This window comes from Protopterus annectens, chromosome 1.part0, assembly GCF_019279795.1.
Source record: "Protopterus annectens isolate FY-2018-M chromosome 1.part0, PAN1.0, whole genome shotgun sequence".
Classification (NCBI taxonomy): Eukaryota; Metazoa; Chordata; order Ceratodontiformes; family Protopteridae; genus Protopterus; species Protopterus annectens.
In genome coordinates, this window is record NC_056725.1 from 1,407,103,507 (window position 1) to 1,407,130,234 (window position 26,728).

The window sequence follows — 26,728 nt, forward strand, 5'->3', positions numbered from 1 at the left end:
AATAATACAGAACCGAAGAATGGATTGGTAGTTTCAAGGTGAAGCTGAAAACTATACTCGAGTTCCCTGGAAGACCATCAGCAGTAGTCGGTAAAACAAGCAAGTACTAAAAAAGTAAAATTCTCCACCAAAAACAGTGAAAAGCACTAAGACACTTATCCCAGTCCCCCAAAACAATTTATCACAACTCTTACAAAGGAAAAGGATGTTTTAACTGAGTTTTAACAATATTTTCCTCAAAAGTAACCCTGCCAGTAAAAAGTAATTAAAAGTCAAGTGAGAGTTTATAAAAATAATTTTCCCTAGCTTAGAAGTAATGTTTTTACAGAAAAAAAGTTAATTTACAGTCAGAAAATAAGATATGAATGGATGGATTTTCCTCAAAGGGAAATTTTCTGTCCAGCAATGGATAAGCGTAAACCGTCAATCCTCAAAAGCCGATAAGAGCTTTCCTCTCTGGGAGCAGGAAAGCTCAGAAGGACTTTGCACGCAAACCACTCTTTCTTCAGCTCTGCTCAAGCTAGTAATATTTTGGGTCTCTGGAAAGTGCCCTTAAGCTTTGCAATCTGGCCGGCTGTTGTATCCTTAGCAGGATATAATGTACATTGCCAAGGTAGTGATCAAATGATAAATATCTACAGACACTGCCTCAAATCCTATCCAGTCTCGATGTAGAGCAAAAAAAGAAAACAAACTTGCAAGCCTGACCAACATATCCAGTCTATTAAGACCCGACTGCACCATAACCACATTAAAGGTTTCTTTGGGAATGAAAGTACCCATTAGGCCTGAAAATAAACCCAAGGTATAGAGTTTTCTTTCACAATTAAAGAATATCTGGAATAAAATCTTGTCCTTTTCTGGTCTGGCGGGACTGCTCATATTTTCTTTTGGAGGAGCCTGGCCATCCTTCCTTCTTGCAAGCAGTTATTGACAGGATGGAATACAGTTTGAAAAGAAATGGTAGGACTGGTCTCGTTGAAAAGGTTTTTTTATCCATTGGCTATAACAGTACAAATTCACCCGTCTGCAGTCAAAGATTTACATGGTGACAGAAGGAGAAACAGATGGACTCAAGCTGCCTCCAGAAAGGGACAGCTGGGCAAGGAGTCAGGGCTGCTGCTACTGTCCAACACTAGGATGTCATGGCTTCTTGAATGCTATTAAAAAAAAAAAAACCTTGCCTTTAGGTCCACATCCTTTCTAGAAGTTATCCTGGTTGCCTCGGAGGTTGGATATTTTTTTCTTCAGCACCTGTAGTGTGCTGCAACTGTACCACATCTCACATTGACTCTTCTGCATCCTACAAAAGCAGATTTGAAAAGTACAGTTGTGTACACTTACCATAAATTTAGATGTTAGAGTGTATTCACTGTTGCAGTCATCACATTTGGGTTATCTGCTTGCAGTACCCCTCAGTTGGCCGGATTATTAAAGTCTTGGGTCCTGCATCGGTTGCACTCTCATCTTGCGTGACGTCAGGTAGTCTGGGGTGTAAAGCATGCAGTCGACGCCATTACATCAGTTTTTCTTGCCGCAGATGTCAGGTGCCCCCCTAATGGGGAGCAATTAAATACATATATATACAAGGTTATACCTCCAACAAAAAAGCAAATACACCAAAAAGCTTTTAAGCATAGTAAAGGAGCGTAGAGGTGTAGCCAAAAGAAGTCAGGGGGCTGGAGGGAAGGTAACCAGGACTGCAACAGTGAATACACTCGAACATCTACATTTATGGTAAGTGTACACAACTGTACTATGTTCTTCATGTTTCACTGTTGCAGTCATCACATTTGGGTAGATTCCCAAAGCTAAGAATGGGAGGAGGAATTTAGATAGCATTAGGACCAGCTATAAGGTCCTGCAAGACTGCAGTGGCAAAGCCAGCTCTGGATTTAGAGAAAATTGGCAAATGGTAATGCTTGGTGAAAGTATGTACAGAACTCCAGGTAGCAGCTTCTAGGATGTCTCTGGTAGGCACACCTCTGAGAAAGGCTGTAGACATAGATGCAGCCCTGGGTGAATGGAGTCTATTCCCCTGTGGGATAGGTTTTCCATGGTGCTTATAGCAGAAATGAATGCAATGGCCTATCCATTTAGAAATGGTTTGCTTTGAAATAGCCTTCCCCTCTACTCCTGAAGCAAGTGCCACCAGCAGTTGTTCAGATTCCCCTTGAAGTTTAGTCCTGTCCAAGTGAAATCTAAGTTGTCTGTGCACATCTGAGGAGTGCAGTATCCATTCCCCTTTGTTCTGTGGATTAGAAAAGAAGGTTGACAAATGAATGGATTGATTAAGAGCCACACTGGATACCACTTTCGGTATGAAGGAGGGGATTGGTTCTGAGGGACACCCTGTCCACATGAAAGATGATGAAGGGCTCCACTGCCATAACGGCCTGTCATTCAGATACCCTTCTTGCTGAAGTGAAGTGATTACTAAAAGGAAAGCGGTTTTCCAAGAAAGGAATTTTAACTCTGCACTTGCAACTGGCTCAGAAGGAGGCAGAGTGAGTTTTTCCAATACAAAGTTAAGGTTCCAGGCTGGAGTTGGGGCTCTTCTGGGTGGCCTTAAGTTTTTGGCCCCTCTGAGAAACTGCTTGAGCAGTGGGTGAGAAAAGAGGGGTGGTTCTGCGCTTTAATGAGCCGAAATGGCTGAGGTGTGAATTTTGATGGAAGAAAAGGAAAGGCCCTTGTGAAGCATCTCAGTTAAGTATTGAAGAATCTGAGGTAAATTGGGCATTGCTGTGGCCATCCTTTGAGTTTGGTTCCAGGCACAGACTCTTAAATTTTTTAGCATAAGATTTTCCTAGTACTAGGCCTCCTAGCCTCCAAAATGACATCCAACACTTGTTTACTGAGGGATGGTAACGGAGACATTAGGTAATTAGCCAGGCTACCAGGTTCAGGGTTTAAAGCTGGGGGTGCAGAATCTGGCTCTCCTGCTGTGACAACAGGGTAGGGGTCTGAAGCAGGTGCCATGGGGCTAGCTGTGAGACACTGCGCAAGATGGGGTACCAGTGTTGGCGTGGACAGTCTGGTGCAATCAGTATCATCCTTGGTTTGTCCTGTTTGATGTTTAGTAGTACTTTGGAGAGGAGAGGCAGATGAGGAAAGGCATAAGCTGACAGTTTTTTACAGCTGAAGAACAGAGCATCCACTTTCCATGCTTGCTTGTGGGGAGTCCTTGTGCAGAATTTGTCCAACTGGTAATTCTGTGGGGAGGCAAACTGGTCTATATCTGGGCTCCCCCATTTGTTTATCAATATGTTGAAAGTCTTTGGTTCCAGTTTCCACTCGTGTGGGTCCATGAGATTTCTGCTTAGTTCGTCTGCCAGTACATTAAGTTTTGCTGGCAGAAATTGAGCCTGTAGATGCTCTTGGTAGCTCAAGGTTGTGTTCCACAGAGCTATGGCTAGTCTGCAGAGGGGATAGGAATGTGTACCCCCCTGCATGTTTATGTGCCACATAACAGTGGTGTTGTCCATCTTTACCATTAATTGTCCTAGAAGAATGTGGTCCTTGAAGGCTGTCAGAGCATTCTGTACAGCTAAAATTTCTTTTTGATTGATATGCAGGTGCATTTGACTTGGGTTCCATTTGCCTTGAATGCACTTTCCTGCCAGGTGAGCCCCCATGTATATTCTGATGCGTCTGTTAGGGTTTGGGCAGCAGGGGGTAGAGTGAATGGTAGTTCCTTGTTTTGGTGGCAGGCCTCTGCCCACCAAAGGAATTCTAACCGTAGGCAAGGTATGATAAGAATCATTGCTTTTAGATCCTGAGAATGTTGACACCATAGGCTTTTTAGATACCACTGTAGTTTCCTCATATTCAGTCTTCCATATGGAATTAGTAGAATGCACGAGGCCATGAACCCCAAGGCTTGCAGTATTTGCCTTGCAGACAGCAGGGTTTTTGTGGCCACTAGTTTGAAGTAAGTTGTCAAATGAGTTTGTTTCTCTGGCATTAGGAAAGCCATCTGGGAAGTTGTGTTCAAGCTTGCTCCCAGGAATATAATTTGCTGACATGGTACAAGCTGTGATTTCTTTTCATTTATGGTGTACCCCAGACAAGTTAGCACCTTTTGTACAAATGCCAGATGATTCAAAAGTATGTCCTGGCTTTTTGCCTGAATTAGACAATCGTCCAGGTGTGGGTACATTTGAATATTTCTTTGCCTGAAAAATGCAATGACTGAAGATAGGCACTTTGTGAATACTCTGGGTGCAGGAGATAAGCCAAAGGGCAGTGCAGAGAACTGATGGTGCATGCAGCCTGCTTTGAAGCATAGGTATCTTCTGCAAGATTCCCTGATTGGGATGTGCAGGTAGGCTTCCTTTAAATCCAGTGTTGCCCACCAGGCATCTTTGCCTATTATGGGAAGCAACTGGTGAAGAGTTAGCATCTTGAATTTTGGAATCACCAAAAAGGTGTTTAGGATACAAAGGTCCAGGATAGAACGCCACGAGTTGTTTTTTCTGGGTACCAGGAAAAGTCTTGAGTAGAAGCCTTGTCCCTTTTCCTCTTCTGGTACAGTCTGGATAGACTTTAATCTTAAGAGAGAGAGTATTTGCTTTTAAGCCTCTGCCCACTGATTTGGGGGTAGATCTGGCCAACCGTTTGGGGTTGGTAACGTGTGGATGTGAAATCTGTATCCTAGGGAAACTATGTTTAAAACCCATTTGTCCTGGGTAATGAGTTCCCATTTTTTTTGTTTGTAGAGCAATCTTTCCCCCTAAAGGAGCAGTCAGTTGAGAAGTGCTTGGAAGTTTTAAAGTCATTGAGACAGCTTACCATGGGGGGGGGGGGGGGGGGGAGTCTTACTACTCCCTGATTTGGAAGTGGGAGCCCCCTACTGCATAGTCCTGTGCGTACCCTGGGACCGAAGCCTGGTTGTTCTGCTGGTTCTGGCTTTGAAATGAGAAGGCCTGGAAGAGGCCGGAAAGGACCAATTTTTTGAGGGCTAATGCCTACTAAATCTTGGAGGCTGCAATTGTAAGAAATCTTTAACAGTTTGCATAGATTTAGCTTTTTCCTCCATCTGTTTAAGAACGCCTTCTGCTTTGTTGCCAAACAGGCGGTCCTGATTTAAGGGAGCATCCAGCAATTTAGTTTTAACATGATCTGGCAAAGATTGCTCCTTAAGTCAAGCATGCCTTCTAAGTATAGAACAGGTGACAGCAGCCCTGCAAGATGCCTCCAGTAAATCAAAACCACATTGCAAAGTATGTTTTCCAACCTGTTCAACAGAATGCATTAAATCCTGTAAATCCTTATTTTCAGCACAATCAGGAATCAACATAATTTTCTGTTTAAGCAATCCAATAATATGCTGCTGATACTTTAACATATGAAACTGGCAATTTAAGGCCCTGATGGCCAAGGTTGCAGAGGTGTATACCTTCTTACCCCATCTATCCAGGGCCCTGGAATCTCTATCAGAGGGGGTAGGATTTTTGTCTGTAGTAGCCTTAATGCCCTTGGGTCCCTGTGAAATGGTCTCAGGATCCACAGTAGGATTTTTAAAAAGGAACTTGTGAGAATCAGGAACCCTGTAATGTCTATCAGGTTTTCTGGGAGCAGGAAGTAAAGAGTCAGGAACCAAGCTAGATTCCGAAAAGGCATCATCAACAATGTCCAGCACAGGAAGGATAGCTAAAGGCCTGTGTTGGGGCAGGAGTAAGAAATCTCTAAGCCTCTTTTTAGAATCAGAGTAATCCTGGCTTTCCCAGTGAAAGTGCTCCCTAAGAGTATGCAAGGTTTCACCAAAAGAAAAATTCTCTGGGGGAGAAGCAGAGGGAATAGAGTCCTCTGCACCAGAATCCTCATAGGTAGATAAGGGTAAATCCTGGTCATCAGAGGAGACAGAAAGTTCAGAATCCTGGTCAGAAATATCATAAGCAAAGTCAGTCCTAGGGGGGGTTGGCTTCCCCTGATTAAGGTAAGAAGGTCTTCAGCCATTCTTATTTGTTTTTTAAGCATAAAGGCCTGACCATGCGGTCTGGGCGTTGGGTTTCCTAGGCATGGTTTTTGTTTTAGGCCTTGAAGAAGAATATGACGTCAGTTTAATATGAAAGATAGTAGGCTTGAATACACCCTGAGAAGCCGGTGCCTGCACAGCGGCTCCGGACCCATCCAAGGTAGAGACATCCACAGGTTCCACAGTTGAAGCATCTTGCGGCATACCAGACTCCAAATGGGTCTCAGTAGGCCTGAATACACCCTCAGAAGCCAGTGCCTACACAGCGGCTCCAGACCCATCCAAGTTAGAGACATCCACAGGTTCCACAGTTGAAGCATCTTGCGGCATACCGGACTCCAAATGGGTCTCAGTAGAGGCCTGAGAATCTGAAGTACTGGGTATCAGGGGCTGTGAAAGTGCCTCACTTAGTACCGGCGAACTGGTGACTAGCTTAGGAGAAGTGTCGTCGGCAGCTTTGGAACTAGGCAGCCTGTCTCTGTCTTCATCTTTGCGTTTTTTTGGAATGTCGGTAGTAGGGTGGCTTACCGAAGACATACCTGGATAACTGAACCATGCACCAAAATATTTAGAAGTGAAAATATACTGACGACGAATAGTTTGTGGTTTAAATAAGGCACAAAACTGACAGCGAGGTACGTCGTGGTCAGGGCCTAGGCAAGGAATACAGTACGAATGAAAATCTTAAATACAATTATTGACTTTTACTGACATCAGTTTAGAGCAAGAAAAAAAGTTGGGTACTTAGCTTTAGTTGAAGACTTCGGTTCTGAAACTTGAAAATGAAAATTTCAGGAGTCGGCCAACCAGCACTTGTGAACTGCTTTGGGCACCGCACGGCAAGAAAGACTGATGTAATGGCGTCGGCTGCATGCTTTATACTCCTGACTACCTGACGTCATGGACGATGGGACAGCAACCGACACAGGACCCAAGACTTTGATAATCAGGCCGACTGAGGCTACTGCAAGCAGATAGCCCAAATGTGATGACTGCAACAGTGAAACATGAAGAACATCTGCTGGAACTTGACACCAGCAGCAGTTAGGGGTTTTGTCCTTGTCCACAATCTCAAAACAGCCTTGACATCTGGGGTCCAGCTATGGAATGACCTTTAATAGGGGTGCTGTCCATAAAGGTACATGCATCATCACACAACAATGCTGCATCCCAAGGCTGGGGCCAAATGTTCTGCAGCTTTACAGAAGTTGCACATCATATGGTTGGTCATGGACAATGCAGGTGAAGACTGCAATAAAAGCTCATCTTTAACTGGCCAACTTCACAGGCATTTCACAGCTTGGTGCACTTCATCAGCAATATCATACTCTTAAAAACAAAGTTTACCAACTATAAGAAAAATGCAGTGGATGCGCAATACTGACTACCCAGCTTATCCATCACTCTGGATACTTGTCTGGTGGATAAAGAGATGGATGGGATGGATTATGGTTACCTATGGCAAAAGAAACAAATCACAAACTCTGCAAGGCTCAATATTAACAAATAGCCACACAATAGTGCTATTCATGGTCAGTATTAGATCAAGCAACAAGTAATACAAATGGTAGAAACATGAAAAATAGTTGTATCAAATACAGCAATTCACATACATAAACACTGGACTACTAACCAAGTATATAGAACATGAGTAATATAGAATCCAAAAGAAATGAAGAGAAAATTGAGGAAAATGGGGTTCTTAGCTACCTTCCTAATCATGACTGACACTGAAGACAACGCAAATATAAATCACAGCTCACTGAACAGACATACGCTTCAGAGTTTAATAATGTGCAGGACAGTGGTAGTAAAGAAATGGGAAGGGTGAGCGAATCAGTCCTCCTAAATGCTACTAACAAATCAGCAAGAGGTATCATGGTCGAGGGGTCCTTAGACCTGGACAGTTTAAAAAAAAAAAAAAAAAAAAAAAAAAGTTATGAGAGTTTCACTCTTAACAGAAGAAATGCTGTAGAAAAAAATCAGAAGTGGCATCCTGCACTGTTACTGCACTCCTCTCCTTTAATACTAATCCTTTCTCTTAGTTTACTACGTTTCATCATTCTTGATTAGCTGAGAGATAACAAGCATACAAATAAACTGAAACAAATTGCCGCAGTGAAGACATACCTGGAATGTACAGGTCAGGAGCATTAATATCAAATCTTGGGGCAACAGGAGTGTCTTGCTGATACATCACTTCCCAATTCTGATGATATCAAACAGGAAAAAATTACCAGTTAGATGGAATTTATAACTTTAAAACAAATCATTCAATTATTCAGCTGAGAAAGTAAGCTCTTAATGTGAATAATGCCAGTTTGCAAAGTAAACAGGTATTCACAAACCGTCTTACAGACCTAAAAAAGGTAAGGAGACAAATGTCAAATTATGGAATACTGCTTTTCTATAAAGCATAGATACGGAGTTATAACTCTCCAATATAAAATCTTTCTCATGCCTGAACACAGTTTTAGTGGCAAATTTAACAGGTGCTTACATTCTTGGAGCACTAGCACTACTTTAATGAGGTTAACTGGATCAGTACACTACCTTCTTTTTTTTTATCTTTCCACGTCCTTATTAAAAAAAAAAAAAATCTTACAGTTTTGAAATTCATAAAATCAGTTGCTTCATTGCTTGCTACGCTTTTAACAACTTTTTTACAATCACATGGTAGCAGTTAGCAAAAATCTTTCATCAAACCAATGCCAACTAGTTGCACAAAATAAATCTAAATTTCATATACAATGATTATATTTTAACTGCTCAAACAGAATGTGGCTAAAATGCCTAAAAACATGATCTAAAATGTCCAAAAAAGCATTTACAAATTATTGGAAAAACAAAGAAAAAACAAATGAGAAACACAGTGACTGCTATCCTGATCCACACACAAAGCAGGTATGCAAGCAGATGTAAGCCCTGGACCCCAGCTATAAAAAACAGGATTCTCCACAGCCCATGGAATGCAAAAAGAAAGGCGCACTAAATTCCACAGCATCATCCCAGAAGCTTCCCTATTAAATAAATGAAAGTTTGAAATTCTGAACACTGCTTTATCGACAACTAAATGAATATCCAAATCCTACAGATGGAACGATTTTTTTCCTAGGGAAAAAAAAAAATGCTGGTCCACAAACAAAAACAGAAAATAAAGTTGGGGGATTCGCCCCCACACCCACTGATGTGGGGGGTTGTGCCCCCCACACCCCCTACTTAAATATACCAACTCCGAGATCGCACCACAGTGGAGGAAACAACAAAGTCCCGAAAATGGCCCAGTGATTTTTTCCCCGGGGGGGGGGGGGTCTCTGTTCCGTGTCTTTGGGATTTGACCTTTTCGACAATAAGCCGTCGATAAAGTGGCGTTTGAAATTTCAAACATTTGTTTATTTAATAGGGAACCTCCCAGAAGCACCATGGTTAAACAATGAATAAAGTGCTATGAATGGCTGTTACATCACATATCAGCTCAGGAAAGTGGCTAGATGTGGCGGAGACAGGAGTTATCCCAGTCACCAACTCTGGAACATAGATTCCTGGTTTCAGCCACAAGACCTTGTTCAGCAATTTCACTGTTACATAAAAAGCTGCACAGATCTGTACTAAGTGATTAAGTTCATTACACTGGATTACACGTGTAGAATGAAGGCAATAGACATTTAAAATAAGTTATGTACTCACCATAACGTTCCATCTAAGTAGTTGTACTTCATTTGTCTTCAAACTGTGGGAATATGGATCCGTATTGGATCCGAGCCGGTAAAGATTACTAGCATCAGCTCCGAGCTGCAGACTCCTCCCCTTACCCATAATACACCTCTCTTGCCTTCCATCCCCAGATCGAGTTTGCTGAACTTACACTTATAACCCGACCTGATAACATACTTGTGACCTTTACTTACAGCCTGTAGGCTGAACATGCAACCAAAGGTCCTGGGGAAAGAGGGAGGGATGGTTGAAGACAAATGAAGTACAACTACTCAGATGGAACGTTATGGTGAGTACATAACTTCTTTATCTGAAGTAGTTTACTTCATTTGATCTTCGACCTGTGGGACAGAGTCCCCAACTACTAATTACTGGGTGGTCCTCATGGAAGGATATTCCGGAGCACCACAGAGCCAAAGGATGCTCTCCTTCTAGATGTCAAATCCAATTTATAACAGGAGATAAACGTACGAGATGAGGACCAAGTAGCTGCTGAGCAAATGTCATTCAAAGACACCCTAGGCCAGAAAGCTGCAGATGTAGCCATGGACCTAGTGTAATGAGCTTTAACCTGACCTGGAGGAGACATGCCTTTGTCCTTGTAGACCTGCAGGATGCATGAAGAAATCCATCTAGTTATCGTGACCTTGGAAATAGGTTTGCCCAAAAAGGGTCTATAGAATGAAACACACAATTGATTAGATTTACGAAATTTTTTTGTCCTGTGTAAATAGAATCGTGACTGTCTGTGAACATCCAACATGTGCAGTTTGCATCACATTTTGTTGGTAAAATTGGGAAAGAACACAGACAAAATTATAGACTGATTGATATTGACTGGTGATGCCACCTTAGAAGAAAGAATGGATTGGTTCGAAGAGAAACTCTATCTTTATGAAAAATCATGTACGGGAATTTTATGGACAAGGCCTGTAAATTCCAAAACCCTCCTAGTACAGGCAATAGCGACCAGAATAAGAAGTTATGTACCTACCATAACGTTCCATGTTAGTTGTCTTCTCTCGCCTTCTTTCTTGCTTGATGGGTTCGGAGCCGATCCCTCGGCTCCGACTCGGCACTTGCTTTAGCTCGAGAACTCCTTTTACCAGCTCGAGGCAGCCCCATATCCCATGATGCAAGGCAGGAAGTACCCAGATCTCGTTTGTTGACAAAAGGGCAATCACACCAAGCATAAACAAAACTTCGCAAAGGAAGAAGAAACTTACAGATGGAAAAAGGACCAGGTCTGAATGGTCTTAGCATAATAGTTTCTTATACAAGGTCTGTCCAGGCCAGGGGGAAGGAGGGAGGGTCGCAAGAAAGAAGGCGAGAGAAGACAACTAACATGGAACGTTATGGTAGGTACATAACTTCTTAATGTTAAGTTGTCAATCTCGCCTTCATTCTTGCTTGATGGGACTGCGTCCCTAGCACCTCTATCCTGGGTGGCTCAATGGAACAAACTCTTGAGGACTGTAGAGCCAAAACTGGCTCTGTCCCTGGAGGCCAAGTCCAATTTGTAATGGGAAACAAAGTGTGAGGAGTGGCCCAAGTGGCGCTGCACAAATAGTATCCAAAGGCAGTCTAGCTTGAAAAGCTGTAGAAGTAGCTAAACTCCTAGTTGAATGTGCTTTAGGTTTTGAGCACAGCTGTTTTCCCCTGATCGTATAAATGTCAGTGATGACCGAAGAAAGCCATCTGGACAAAGTCACTTTAGAAACAGGAAGGCCTTTTTTATTATCCGCATAGGAAACAAAAAGTTGATCAGATTTTCTAAATTTTTTTGTTCTGTCCAAATAATATCTGAGCTGACGGTGGACGTCAAGATAATGTAGCTTTTGTTCAGCTCTATCTGAATAGTTTGGAAAGAATACGGGGAGATCAATGGATTGATTCAGATTGTTTTTTGAAGCGACCTTAGGTAAAAAGGATGGATTAGTTCTCAAAGATACTCTGCCTTTGTGAAAAATCAAATAGGGGGGTCGAACTGAAAGAGCATGAAGTTCCGACACCCTCCTGGCAGATGTAATAGCCACTAGGAATAAAGTTTTCCAAGAAAGATATTTCAAGGAACAAGAAACAGCTGGCTCGAAGGGGAAGAATCAATGATGTCAGCACCAAATTTAGATCCCACTGAGGAGGAGGATTCCTGATTGGAGGTTTTAGTAGGAAAATTCCTTTCAAGAAGGCCCTGCAGAGTCTATGGGACATAATATTATGATCTGCTATCCCGACATGAAAATTAGAAATAGCAGCCAACTGAACTCTGACTGTTGAAGAAGAGGAGCCTGCATTAAAAATCTCTGCTAAGAAGTCCAGAACTGCCTGAACAGGGGCAGTGAAAGGATCAATATTTTGGGCCTTAGCCCAATAAGAGAAACGTTCCATTTGCTTGTGTAAATCCTCCTGGTAGAGGATTTTAGTGAAGCTACTATGATATCTCTAACTGGGTTAGAGATCAAAGGAAGCCTGGCTAAGGAAGGAAGTGGAGCAACCATGCTGTGAGGTTGAGAGAAGGAATTGACCTGTGCAGCTGACCGGATTGATGAATCAGTAGATCTGGCACTGGGTCCAGATGCCACGGCTGCACCAACAGGTGACGATGGAGGAACGGGAACCAAACTTGTCGAGGCCAGTAAGGGGCAATGAGAATCAATTTGGCTCTCAAAACGGTAGGTTTCTGGATCACCTGAGGGATCAGAGGAAATGGAGGGAAGGCATAAAGAAGTCCCTGGGGCCAATCCTGGGTCAGAGCGTCTCTGGGGGGATGGCCTGATAGAGGGAAGAGGCTGAAGAAGTCTGGACATTTGCTGTTTTGGGGAGTAGCAAAAAGATCGCAACATGGACGACCCCATTCCAGAAAAATCTCTTCCGCTATAGATTGCTTGAGAGACCACTCGTGAGGCATGAGGATAGCTCTGCTCAATCTGTCCGCTATAATGTTGGTTTTCCCAGGGATATGCGTTGCTACCAGAAACCGATGAGAGGAGATCGCCCATTGCCAAAGTCTGAGCTTCTCGACACAAGGGGTAGGACTTGGTTCCTCCTGTTTGTTGATATACCAAACTACAGACATGTTGTCTGTGTGGACTGCAATTGTCCCTACGGAAGAAAGTCGTTGAGGGCTTGCAACGTTAAAAGCACTGCTCTCATCTCTAGGACATTTATGTGCAGATGGTACTCGAACGGTTGCCACGTCCATGAACCATCCTGCCCTGATAATGACCCCCACCCGATCAGGGAGGCATCCGTGGTGACAGTGGCTATCGGGGGGGGTACAAAGCACCTGCCTTGGTGAACCTGAGGCGATGTGATCCACCAAGCAAGATGTTGTTTGCATGTCTGTGTCACCAGAATCTGGTGACGCATTGGGAAGTTGCTGGTATGACCACTGTGTGAACAGCATCCACTGAAGGGCGCATGTAGAATCGAGCCAGGGAAGAAGAGTAATGGCGCAGCCATGAGACCTAATACCTTTAGAACCATTCTGGCCTGTACTTTCTTGCTGGCCAGAATGATCCTGACATGAGTCTGAATGTCTGAAACTCTTTGTTCTGTAAGGGTAGCTGACATCCGAACAGTGTCTAAGTTTGCGCCTATGAAGGTAATAGACTGGCAGGGCGATAAGGATGACTTTTGAAGTTGATTGAGATGCCTAAATGAGAACAAAGGTCTATTGTGTAATCCCTGGCTTGTATAAGCTGATGCCTGGTGGTGGCTGACAGGAGCCAGTCGTCGAGATACGGAAACACCTGGAATCCTTGACGTCTCAGGTGAGCCGTGACCACTGCCATGCATTTGGTGAACACTCTGGGGCTGTAGTGAGACCAAAGGGCAGGGCTCTGAACTGGAAATGACTGGACCCCAGCCGAAGCGGAGAAATCTCCTGGAGCGTCTGTGAATTTTGATGTGATAGTACGCATCCTGAAGATCTATTGAGCACATCCAGTTGTCCTTCTGTAAGAAGGGCAGAATTGACTGAAGAGTGACCATTCGAATCTTGTCTTCCTGACAGACTTGTTGAGTCTGCTGAGATCCAATATTGGTCTCCAGTCTCCCGTCTTTTGGGGACCAAAAGAACCTTGAGTAGATTCCGGCTCTGAATGGTCTATTGTAACTGGCTGAATGGCTCTTTTTGCAGTAGTTTTGCGATTTCTGACTCTGCAATGTCCCTTAGACCGGGTGGTACATCTGGAAGGGAACTTGAGGGAAGGACTTTCCTCGAAAGGAATTATGTAACCCTTGGATATGATCGACTGTACCCATCTGTCTCGAGTGAGGGAATGCCAGGCTTCTGGGTACAGTGATAATCTTCCCCGACTGCCTCCAAGGAGGGACAGCCGGGCAACACCTCAGGGATGCTGAAAAGGCTTCTCAGGAAGAGACTCCCTGTTGCCCTGGTTCTTGGACCCCCTCTGCCTCTAGAGCGGCGTCTGTTGTTGTTACCCCTCTGCCTCTAGGGGTAAACTGACCACGTGAATCCGGCGTGACTCCTTGGGATTTACGGAACCACATCTTCCCACCCTTCTGTCCTTTGGGATAAGGCCTAGAAGGGTGGAAAACGGACTCCAACAGCAGAAAGAGTCTTGCCGTCCTGCTCACACCTGGTCAAGGTTTCCTTCACCTGAGGGCCAAACAAAGCTGACCCATCAAAGGGAGAATTTGTGAAGGACGCCTTAAAGGGATCCGCAAAATCACATAGCCGCATCCAGGCTTGGCGTCTAAGAGCCACACCTGTGCCTGCGGCTCTACTACTCCATCAGCAGCATAAGATATTAGCCGCATGGAGGAGTTAGCAATGGAATTGAGGGTTCCTAGCTGCGAAGCAATCCTTTCTTGGGCCCCTGCAGCTGTAGGATCCTGAACTACTTCTCCCAGCTCCTTCAGGATATCTCTCTGGAGTCTGGTGAAGTGACAAAGATAATTCAGCGAACATAGCAAAGGTCGCTGAGGAAAACATCCGCTTGCATACCTATCCATGGTCCTAGAGTCCTTATTAGGAGGATGGACGGGCACAGAAGGATCTGCAAGTTCCTTTTTGGTGGCCGCAGCCACCACCATGGCATCAGCGGGACACCCTTGGTAAGGAATTGTTTATCACTAGGGGCAGTTATAAATTTAGAAGGCCGCCTAGGGACTGGCTCTACAGAGTCAGGAGCTGGCCACGCCTTCGAGCAATAACCTGCATAAGGGGTCGAAGGCGGAGACACCCAGGAGGTGGAGGGCCGAGATCCAAACGCCTCTAGGTATACTGACTCATCCTCAGAGGGATTGTTGGTGGGCCAGTTTCCCTCTGTTTCAGAAGTTCTAGGATGTCTGAGAAGGAGACATCCTCAGAGGGGATCTAGGGGATCCCTCTGACTCATCAAAGTCAGTATCCAAGTGACAGACTCGGGGAGTCTACATGCTTCCTCTTACAAGTCCTCTTCCTAGGAAGATCTCCCGAAACATCAGGAGAATCCTCGGAAGAGGGAAATTCCCAATGGGGAAACCTGAGGCGGAGGATCTCTGGGTCCTGTAGCAAGAGAAGTGGCAGAGATGTCAACAGGTACAATAGAGGGAGGAGCTACGGGAAGAGACTGCTGACTGATACTAGTGGCCAGTACACTCTTCATCACCTCGAATGCTCCCTCCCAGGCAGGTCCGAGAGGCCCGCCCAAGAGCTAGGAACTCCAGGGGCCACCGAAGGGAAGTCTCGAGGCAGATGTCGGACCCGAGCTCACCAAGGCCGAGGCTCCAAGGGGAAGAGCGGGCTCGGACAAGGGTCCGATGCCACTCACCCCTCGGAGGAGACCATGGAAGCCCGACCACCGAATCCCTCTAAGGAAGAGGAGATAAGAGTAGGGGCTGAAGGAACAGAAGGGGTATCCGTCCTCCAGCCGTAGCAGTAACCAAGCCGAAGACTCCAACTCCAAGCTCTGGGGTAGAGTTGAAGGAGGAACTGTAACGGGTGTGGACCAACAGTCGTCTGCTGAGACGGACTGTGTAGCATTTGGGCCAGTACCTGTGACTTGAGCAATCTACTGACCACTCTCTCGAGGTCATGATCTGAGAACCTGGATGACCTTGAAGATCGGCTCCGATGGCTCCGCTCGATAGAAGAGGCGAGGCCGAGCCGAAGTATCGGCTCCAAGGAAGGAGACCTCGACCTCTTCCTGGAATGGGCCATCGGAGCCGATATTACTGATCCTGTCGGCACCGATTTCGGAGCCGCAGAGCGTCTCGATGTATCGGCTCCAGCCGAGCCGATACAGCCACCAGTAACGGTGTCGGAGCCGATCGAGCCGACACCGATGCCTGTGCCACATGGGTGTCGGAGCCGATCGGAGCCGACACCGATGCCGTGCTGCGTGGGTCGGAGCGGTTGGAACCGACACCACAGTGGTCAAAGCAGGTCGGCACCGATAGCCATCGCCGAAAGCTTAGTGGATCAGAATCGGCTCCAGCCGGAGCGATCTCGACTCTACGAGTCGGAGCCGAGGCCACAGGCTTAGAAACAGAAGCCTGGGTCTTGGCAGATTTAGTTGACTTTGAGGCCGACTTAGCCGGAGAGCCCTCCGGCTTAAGAAGACCCCTGAGAATCAACTTATTCCGTCTCTCCTGCAGGACTCTCTGGCTGAAGGAGTGACAAATAGCACAGGAGTCCTGCAGGTGAAGAGGGCCCAAACAGTACAGGCAAGAAGTGTGACCGTCTGTCAGAGACATCTTCTGACAGCACGAGTCACACTTCTTAAAACCTGAAACCCTCTCTTTAGACATGGTGCCCTAACACAACACACACACACCAGTCCAAGTAAATTAAACTAATACCAAAAGGTATTTAGAAAAAAACACCAACACACACACCCTAACAGGGGGGGGATGGGATAGGGAAACTAACTGACTAAAAAAAGTTAAAAGAGACAGGGAATTCTGTCAGAAAAAGTTAAATTTAAAGTTAAACTATCAAAACAAATTAGTTTTAAACTAAAAGGGGCTTAAATGTCACAAATGTGAATTACTTACCAGGAGCTGGTAAAGAGAAGACCTCCCAAGCGGCAAACGAGATCTGGGTACTTCCTGCCTTGCATCATGGGATATGGGGCTGCCTCGAGCTGGTAAAAGGAGTTCTCGAGCTAAAGCAAGTGCCGAGTCGGAGCCGAGGGATCGGCTCCGAACCCATCAAGCAAGAATGAAGGCGAGATTGACAACTTAACATAAGCTATTTTCCACGATAGAAATTTTAGATAAACAGTAGCGGCAGGCTCAAAAAGCAGGGTGACCAGAGCTTGGAGAACCATTGTAAGGTCCCATGGGGTGATGGGATCTTTGATCGGGGGGCATAACAAAAAGGTGCCTTTGATGAAGGCTTTACATAGCGTAGAAGATGCCAAGGATGCAGAATTCTCGCCCACATGAAAATGAGAAATGGCAGCCAATTGAACTTTGACAGTAAAAGAACTAGCTCCGTGCTGGAAAATATCAGCTAGAAAATCGAGAATAGCGGGAATAGGAGCCGTGAAAGGATCTAAACTCCTCTGAGAGGCCCAGAAGGAAAAGTTTCCACTTGCTGCGATAAACCTTTCTGGTTAAAGACTTATGAGCTGCTACCAAAATAAACTTAACTGAGGAGGAAAGTTCGGGAGTCCTAGCAATCACAGAAACCGGAGCAGCCAAGCTGTAGGCTTTAGGCTGTCCAGATTCGGATGAGGCACCCCCTGATGGGTGTGAAATCAGATCCTGAAAGCAATCTAGGATCCAAGGTGGAGCCAGAAGGTGAAATCAAAGGAAGGGAAACCATACCTGGCGAGGCCAGAATGGGGCAATGAGGATCACCTTGCTCCCCAGTCGACAAGCTTTCTGCAGAAACCTTGGGATGAGAGGGACTGCCAGGTAAGCATACAGAAGACCGGGAGGCCAAGTATGAACTACAGCGTCTCTGGGGGACTCCCCCCCCCCCCACAGCTGGGGGTTCAGTGCAAAATACCTGCTGCACTTCACGTTGGAAGCAGATGCAAAAAGATCGCAGCAAGGTTGATCCCACTCTCTGAAGATCTGTTCCACTACTGACGGATTTAGAGACCACTTGCAAGGCATCAGAATTGTCAGACTTAGCCTGTCCGCTAGAATGTTGGACCATCCCAGAATGTGCATTGCGATAAGAAAGCAACCGGTGGAGATCACCCATTCCCACACTCTCATGGCCTCACAACAAAGGGGATAAGATCTGGTCCCTCCCTGTTTGTTGATATACCAGACTACCGACATGTTGTCTGACTGAATAGCAATTGTCCCCAGAGGAAGAAAGGCATGAAGGGCCTGCAATGCTAGAAAGACCGCCCTCATCTCTAGGATACTGATATGCAAATTGGTCTCTATGGGGGACCACAAGCTTTGGACTGCCATGCCCAAACAATGCACCCCCCCACCAGAGTTGGGAGGCACCCGTGGTCACTGTGGCATGGGCCGGGGCTGGAACGAAGGGTCGTCCCTCCAAAATGTCCGGAGAGCTCATCCACCATATGAGGGATGACCAACACACTTGACTTAGGTGGATAGGATAAGTTAGTGGTAAATCCAACAGGGACCACTGAACTGCCAAAGTCCACTGAAGAATCTGCATGTGTAGTCGAGCACATGGAAGGAGAGTTATGGTCTCCGCCATCGAGCCTAGGGCCCTTAATACAGATTCCGCTGTCGGGAGATGAGAATGGTAAATTAGGGAGATATGCATCCTGAGGTTTTGAACTCTCTCCGAGGTCAGGAACACTTTGCCCTGGAGTGTGTCTCTCCTGGCACCAATGTACAGGTTCTAGTAGATATTTGGATGTGTTGAATGCGATACCAAAACTCAGGGCAAATGTCATAAAGTAGTCCCTGGTTTGGGAAAGTAGACGCCTGGCGGAAGCAGTGAAGAGCCAATCATCCAGGTACAGATAGACCTGAAGCCTCAGGAGAGCCACTACCACTACCATCACTTAGGTAAACACCCTGGGGGCTGTGGTGAGACCAAAGGGTAGGGCTCAAAACTGATAATGAATTGGCCCCTAGCCAGAAGCGGAGGAACCTCCTGGAGCTTCAGTGCATTTTTATGTGATAGTAAGCATCCTAGAGATCTAATGAGCACATCCAGTCGCTCTCTTGCAGGTACGGCATGATGGACTGTAATGTGACCATCCGGAACTTTTCTTTGGCCACCGACCGTTTCAAAGTAGAAAGGTCCAGAATGGGCCTCAAGTCCCCCATTTTCTTTGGCACCAAAAAGAACCTGGAGTAGAAGCCCGATCCGGACTGATCTGGGGGCACATTTTTGATGGCTCGTTTTCTTAGCAGCTTGGAAATTTCCTGTGCTGCTGCCTCCCTTTGCGTGGGTGGAACATCCAGGAGGAGTTTGGGAGGTGTTGAGAGAACCCACAAAGGGGATAGAATATCCTCTGGATATGATTTGCAGCACCCAGCGGTCCATTGTTATGGACTCCCATGTCGCAGGGTGCAAGGACAATCATCCCCCGACTGCCTCCAGAGTAGAGCAGTCGGGCAACCCCTCAGGGCTACTGCCCGGGTCTGTCCAAGAAAGGTTCTCGAGATGCGAAGTTTCGCAGACCCTCTCGGCCTCTGGGCCGGCATCCATTCTGTCCCCCTCTGCCTCTGGGGGAAGAAGAGCCCAAAGTGTCCCAGGAATACTGAGACTTCCGGAACCACATCTTCTTTTGCCCTCTCTGGTTCTGGGAAAAGGACCTTTGAGGGTTAGAGAAGCAGATCCCAATGGCAGACAGTGTCTTCCTGTCTTTCTCACTCTAAACTAGCGTCTCCTTGATGGTCTTACCAGAGTTGAGCTGTCATAAGGGGCATTGGCAAAGGACGCCTTAAAGGGTTCGGTAAATTGGCACAACCTGAGCCAGGCTTTACGCCTCATGGACACGCTGGACCCAGCCGCTCCTTACATTGCATGGGAGAGGAGTCGCAAAGACTTATTCGATACTGCTCTTAAAGTGGCCATTTTCTCTGAGAACAAAGCCTTGTCCTCCTGTGACATGGACTTGGGTAGAGACTCCTCCAGCTCCTTCACCAGGTCACTTTGGAGTCTCATGACATGAGCCAAGTAGTTCAGAGCCCTTATTGAAAATGTAGCTGAAGCATACACCCGCTTCCCTAGCCGGTCCATCATCCGAGACTCGCGGTCAGGAGGGTGGACAGAGGAACTTTTCTGAGATAGTTCCCTCTTCGTGGATGCTGCTACCACCATGGCATCCACTGGGGAGCCCTTGTTCCAGGAAGGCCTGTCTGTAGGGGAACTCAAAACCTCATCAGGGCACTTGGGGATTGGCTCCATGGTATCAGGTTCCTTCCATGCCCGCGAGGTGATCAAATCCACTAAAGGATCCGCAGGGGGGCGACACCCAAGATGTAGATGGGCCACTGCCGAAGGCCTCCAGAAATACAGACTCATCAGAGGGCAGCTTGGGGGCAGACCAACCTCACTGCTGGCGCAGGATCTCCATTATGTCTCCAAAGGAGACATCATCAGGAGGTGACCTTGGGGTGCCCTCCCCCTCATCTAAGTCTGTGTCCTTGGTTAGGGACTCAGGGGTGTCCAAGTGCCTCCTCTTACACGTATGCTTGCGAGGCACATCTCCCATGGGGTTCTCTGGGGAGTGCTCGCAAGCCATCCGCTCCTCTGGGGGAACCATCTGGGGCCCTTCGTGCACAGGCTGTCCCTCTGGTAAGATGACAAGGACCGTAGACAGAGCCGAGGGGGTCTGGGTGGAGCCCAAGGGGGCAGTCGGGGGCCTCGATCCAGCGAAGAGGACCCATTCTACCACATCGAATGCTGAAGGAGAATGGACCTCCTGTGAAGCCAATAAGGAGGCCGGTCTCCCCGGGTCCGATGTGAGAATCGGAGCCAGACCTGAAGTGGCCGGAGCTCCGAGAGGGAACCTGGACCGACAACACTGGAGCCGATGATAAAGGTTCCACTCCTTCGGATCAGACCCCCAGGCTCCGGCTCCGAGAGCAGCTCGGATCCGAACTGGTCGGATCAGAGATGCTCCAGGCAGCTGCCAGCGTAAAGGACACGAGGACCGTTGGCGCTGATGCCCCGACCAAGGCCAACCTCAGATCTGAGAACTCCTAAGCCAAAGGTCTGATCGGGGAAGGAGTAATAGGCTGAAAAAAAGGAAGCGAGCTGCCTCCTCCTGGGGGGGGGGGGGGGCTGGCAAGACCCCCATCTGGATCTGTGTTCAGATAAAGCGCCTCATCATCTTATCCAGATCCATGCCCGAGAGAGAATGGGTCGACCGAAACGAGGCCACAGACTCCGACCTGGCCGGTCAGGGAGCTGAGGCCCAGGAGACTGGGCGTGTCTTATCTGGCTCCAGGAAGAACCTCGGAGACCTAAGCCGAGGGGAGTCACAGATCCGAGCAGACTTGCTTGGTGATGAGAAGTCCGGAGACCTCTTCCGCTTCTCCTTCGTCCTCGACTCTCTCTCCTGCTGTCTACCCCTCCTCTGCTCCGCTACCACAGGCTTAGAAGTAGGAGTTTGAGTCCCAGCCTGGGAGGGAGGGGAGGCCAGAGGTAGAGAAGCAGGAGAGGCAGTCACGGCAGCAGCAGTGACTGAAGCAGAGGACAAGGAGGGAGGATCAGTGGCAGAAAGAAGTCCCTTGAGGGCCAACTTGGCCTTTCTGTCCTTCAAAGCTTGGGGGTTGAACCCCGCACAAATGGAACAGTCAACACTGAGGTGGGCCACACCTAAACACAATACACACAGAGTGTGGCCATCTGCTGGGGAGAGCTTATGGCCACACTCTGTGCATCGTTTAAAAATAAGCTTTTCAGCCATATCTAAGAAGAAAGAGAAGAAACAAACAAAAACTTTCTTCCTAAAAGTTTAACACAAACCCACCCACCACACAAGACTGACTAGAAAGGGGGGGGCACCATAGACAAACTACACTAACAACTACTACAAGCCTACACACAATGCCAAAGCGATGGGCAGGGAGAAAGGGTACCTACACTAATCTGAAACGGCTAATCTACCAAAAATTTTTTAAAACTTAGTCAAAAAACACCCTGCTAGCTGGAGCTCTAGAGACACGATGTTTCACAAATTGCAGCTAATGAGATCTGGAGATGGAAGGCAAGGGAGGTGTATTATGGGTAAGGGGAGAAGTCTGGAGTTCGGATCTGATGCTAGTAATCTTTGCTGGCTCGGCTCAGATACAGATCTGTACTCCCACAGGTTGAAGATCAAATAAAGCAAACTACTTCAGACACTGGGACCCTTTATAGATGTGAAAAACTCTCCTCAAGAAGTTGTCACGCAGGTCCGCAGCCAGGTGACAGAGCACTTTACAAGAAATGGGCAGCCAGATCCTACCCAGTGAAGGAAAATATCATCCATATTATTCTGTGTAGATACATGCCTGAGGCTACAACATTAGTTACAGCATCAGCACAGTCAAAATTTACAGCAAGACTCCAAACCAGGAGCCAAAGAAAGGGTATTCCCAAAGTCCTTGAGCTTATATAATATATTGCTAACAATAACCAAAAAGTTAAAAAATGTTAAACAAAAACAGTCAAAACCCCAAATGAGCAGAAGAATAGTATTTTACCACACCTGTCAAAAGATTAGGACTCCTTATATAATGGCAAGGTGGCACAATATTTTGGTCTCTGGGGATCTATGCTTAGCCAGATAGATCACAGACCCATCAGCACTGTGATGCTTAGTAAGCTGCTCTACCTGGCTCATTATCAAAAGCATGAGACTCATACTTATGGTTCCCAAAACTTTGAAAAATAAACTCAGACTGCAAAAGTAATGCAGTGAATATCAAAACTCACTAATGCCACTAAAATATTTCTGCAGAAGGGTGTTGCCCTCTCCATGCCTCCCAACACCCCTGCTACTTAAACATACCAACTCTGAGAGCTATGTTCCTCAGAGTAAGGGGTATACTCTATAGTCACATATCCACAGATACTACACATATTTTCTACATCTGTACTTAAGTACACTATTACACCGATTGCAAATATGGTCCATGGAACTTCAACCTGAACCATCTTCCTACTCGGGTGGTGGCTTACAAATGACATCTGTCTCAGGAGCCAAAAGGGTAGAATAACAGTACCCTCAAGTTGCTCCTACAGAACAGTAACAGTACCCCCAAGTTGCTCTAATGGAATAACAGTACCCCCAAGTTGCCATGACTCAGTCTAAATGAATGGCTACAGGGAAGGGATAAATGCTGAGCTCCTCACATTTTCCCAGAAATCCTAACAGATGCTTCTGTGAAGAAAGGATAGTGGCTTGAGTCCAGTCTAAGCTGCACCATATAAGCTTGAGATAATCTCCAAAGAGTTATCTAGAAGGAACACGTGTACCTTCACCAAGGCATACACCAATATCTGGAACAGCTCAGACAGGTAATGCAAAACCATAGACACTTCTGCTAAACTGAGGTCTTGATTCCTCCTTTTACAGTAAAGGAAAAATCACTTCCATTTAGCTTGTTGAATGCCTCCTATCCACCTCAAAATTTTAAGTACATTCTCAGATGACTGATGCCTAAAGTTTATATCATCCAATTGAGAGCTTTCGGGTTTAGGTGTACCAAGAACCCCCAGGCTGAGTCAAAAGGTCTACATTTCCTTATGCCCTTGATTCTGATTAGAAATACTGCTGTCATGGAGGGCATGACAGTTGGCTTGTGTAAGTTAAGAGAGACAGACCTAGTCTTTGGAAACAAGTCACTGTGATAACAAGTACCTTCTTTATCCTCTCCTGTGATATGTCTTATACCAGAGTCATCTAAATAGGGATAACTATGAATGCCCTTGATTCAACAGTGTGCAATGAATGCAGCCAAGCACTATGTAAAGACACTGTGAATAGCAGCTAATATAAAGGGCAAAGAGGTAAAATACTAGTGTGAATCCCTTGCTTAGACTGAGAGAAAAAGAAGTTATGTACTCACCGCAACGTTCCATCCGAGTAGCTGTACTTCATTTGTCTTCAACCTGTGGGTTTCAGATCCATAATTGGATCCAACTAGGCTGCATTTTCTAGCTATGGATCCGAGCTCCAGACTCCTCCCCTTACCCATAATCCCCTCCGTCTCTCTTCTCCCTTCAGATCGAGTTTGTTGCCTAAGAGGCATCATATACCTGTCCCAATATCAACTTATCTTAACAAGAATCACCATGACACTCCCAGGCCTGGACAGAGTGAAGGGGCACATACTTTATGCAAACTAAATACAGACTGCGTCCATGATAAGGTCAGGAGGAAGGCTGAAGACAAATTAAGTACAACTACTCAGATGGAACATTATATTGAGTACATAACTTCTTTATCTGAAGTAGTTGACTTCATCTGGTCTTCAACCTGTGGGACAGAGTCCCCAGCTACCATAAATTCCTGGGTGGCTCTCATGGAAGGATATTCCGGAGCACTGCAGAACCAAAGGATGCTCCGTTCAGAGACACAATGTCCAGCTTGTAATGAGAAATGAAGGTATGAGATGAGAACCAAGTAGATGCTGAACAGATATCAGCCAGAGACATCTAGACCAGAAAGCAGCGGACGCAGCCATAGATCGGGTGTAATGTGCCTTCACTTGTCATGGCAGGGACCTACCTTTCACCGCGTAGGCACGAGCAATGCAAAAGAAAATCCAGCGAGAAACTGTTACCTTGGAAACTGGCTTGCCTAAAAACGGTTTAGCATAAGACACAAAAATCTGGTCAGAATTACGAAAGGGTTTCATCCTATGTAAATAAAATCTCAGTTGTCTGTGAACATCAAAAGCAGATGCAATTTGTATTTCCCTTTGTTCTGGAAGTTGGGGGAAAAAAAAAGGTAAATTTATTGTCTGGTTAATATTGGCTTCAGAGGCCACCTTAGGAAGAAAAGATGGATTAGTAAGCAACAACACTCTATCCTTGTGAAAGATCATGTAAGGCACCTTAATGGAAAGAGCCGGAAGCTCTGACACTCTTCTGGCTGAGGTAATGGCCACCAAGAAAGCAGTTGTCCATGTCAAAAACTGGAAATCCACAGATACTGCAGGTTCGAAGGGTGCAGAAACCAAAGCCTGTAACACTATGGTGAGATCCCACGGAGGCGTAGGGTCCTTCACCGGAGATCTAAGTAGAAAAAGCTCCCTTAAGGAAGGTCTTACAAAATTTGGAAGAAGCCAGGGAAGACATTCACCCACACATGGAAATTAGAGATAGTTGCTAGTTGTACCTTAATTGTAGAAGAACTAACACCCTGTTGGAAGATGCTTGCCAAAAAGTCTAAGACTGCTGAAAGAGGTGCCGTGAAAGGTCCAAAGCCAGCTCAGTGGCCCATATGGAAAAACACCTCCATTTACTATGATACACCTTTCTGGTGGAGGATGTGTGAGCCATAACCAAAACGGACTTTACAGGGGATGACAATCCGGGAGTCCTGATAATCATGGGAACAGAAGCAGCCAAGCTGTGAGCTTCAGACTGTCCAGATCTGGGTGAGGGTTCCCTGAGGGATGGGGAAAGAGGATGCAACATCCATGGAATAAAAACTAGGCGAGACCACAGAGAGCGGAACCAAACCTGGCGAGGTCAGAATGGGGCTGTGAGGAACACAGTGCTACCCAGCCTTCGAGCTTTCTGAAGAAACTTGGACATAAATGGAAGAGGAGGGTAAGCATAGAGGAGACCGGGAGGTCAAGCAGGAACCAGTGCATCGCTGGGAACATCCCCTTCTGGGGGGGGTTCAGTGCAAAAAACTTGCTGTACTTTGCGTTGGTAGGTCTGCAAAGAGATTGCAGCAAGGCCAACCCCACTTTAGAAAGATCTGTTCTGCTACTGAAGGATTCAGAGACCACTCGTAAAGCATCAAGATTGATCTGCTGAGCCTGTCCGCTGGAATGTTGGACCACCCCGGAAAGTGCGTTGCTATTAGAAAGTGGCCGGTGGAGATCGCCCATTCCCACACTCTCGTGGCTTCTCAACAGGGGATAAGATCTGGTTCCCCCTTTGTATGCTGATTTACCACACTACTGACATATTGTTTGCCTGAATGGCAATTGTCCCTAGAGGAAGATGGGCATGAAGTGCCTGCAATGCCAGAAGAACCGCCCTCATCTCTAGAATGTTGATGTGCAATTCGGTCTCGGAGGGGGACCACGTGCCTAGGACTGTCCACCCGAGCAGTGCCCCCTCACCCTAAGAGGGAGGTGTCCGTGGTCACTGTGGTTTTAGGAAAAACAGGATGAAAGGAACACCCCTTGAGTATATCCAGAGAATGAATCCTCCACCGAAGGGATTCCCTGCATACCCTCGAGATTCTCACTGAAAAGGTGAAAGGAAGGTCTAGCAGGGACCACTAAACCGCGAGTGTCCATTGAAGAACTCTCATATGAAGGCAAGCCAATGGCAGGAGATTGATCGTGGCCGTCATCGACTCCAGTGCCCTGAGAACTGCCTCTGCTGTGGGGATTTCAGTGTGAAGAATTTGTAAGACATGCAATCTTAAACTACATATCCTGTCCAGGGTGAGAAAAACCCTCATATGAAGAGTGTCCAAACGTGCCCCAATAAAGTCCAGAATCTGGACTGGCTCTAGAGAAGATTTGTTCAGACTGATGGTGATACCCAGGTTGCTTGCTAACCGAATGAAGTAATCCCTGGCCTGGCACAGTAGATGCTCTGAATTGGGCAGCAAAGAGCCAATCATCCAAGCACGGGAAGACCTGAAAACCCTGGAGCCTCAGGTGAGCCGCTACAACTGACATCACTTTGATAAACACCCTGGGGGCTGTGGTGACACCAAAGGGAAGTGCTCTGAACTGATAGTGATTGGCTCGCAGCCAGAAGACAAAACACCTCTGGGAGCACCTGTCCATTTTGGCGTGGTAGTACGCATTCGGGAGATTGATCGAGCACATCCAGTCTGAAGCCTGCAGAAAGGGCAGGATAGACCATCCGGAATTTTGTCTTGGTTACTGACAGGTTCAAAGTGGACAGATCCAAGATAGGCCTGACATCCCCCGTTTTCTTTG

At 46.4% G+C, this 26,728-nt stretch overlaps 1 protein-coding gene across 1 annotated transcript in view; it reads right to left on the reverse strand.

The window, feature by feature from the left end:
• The window catches only part of LOC122802317 (protein YIF1B-A-like), a 764,428-nt gene that overhangs the window by 321,770 nt on the left and 415,930 nt on the right, over positions 1-26,728 (reverse strand). The window contains exon 4 of the mRNA XM_044071990.1: positions 8,108-8,186. Within this exon, the coding sequence (XP_043927925.1) occupies positions 8,108-8,186 (79 nt within the window). The remainder of the gene's footprint in view (positions 1-8,107; positions 8,187-26,728) is intronic.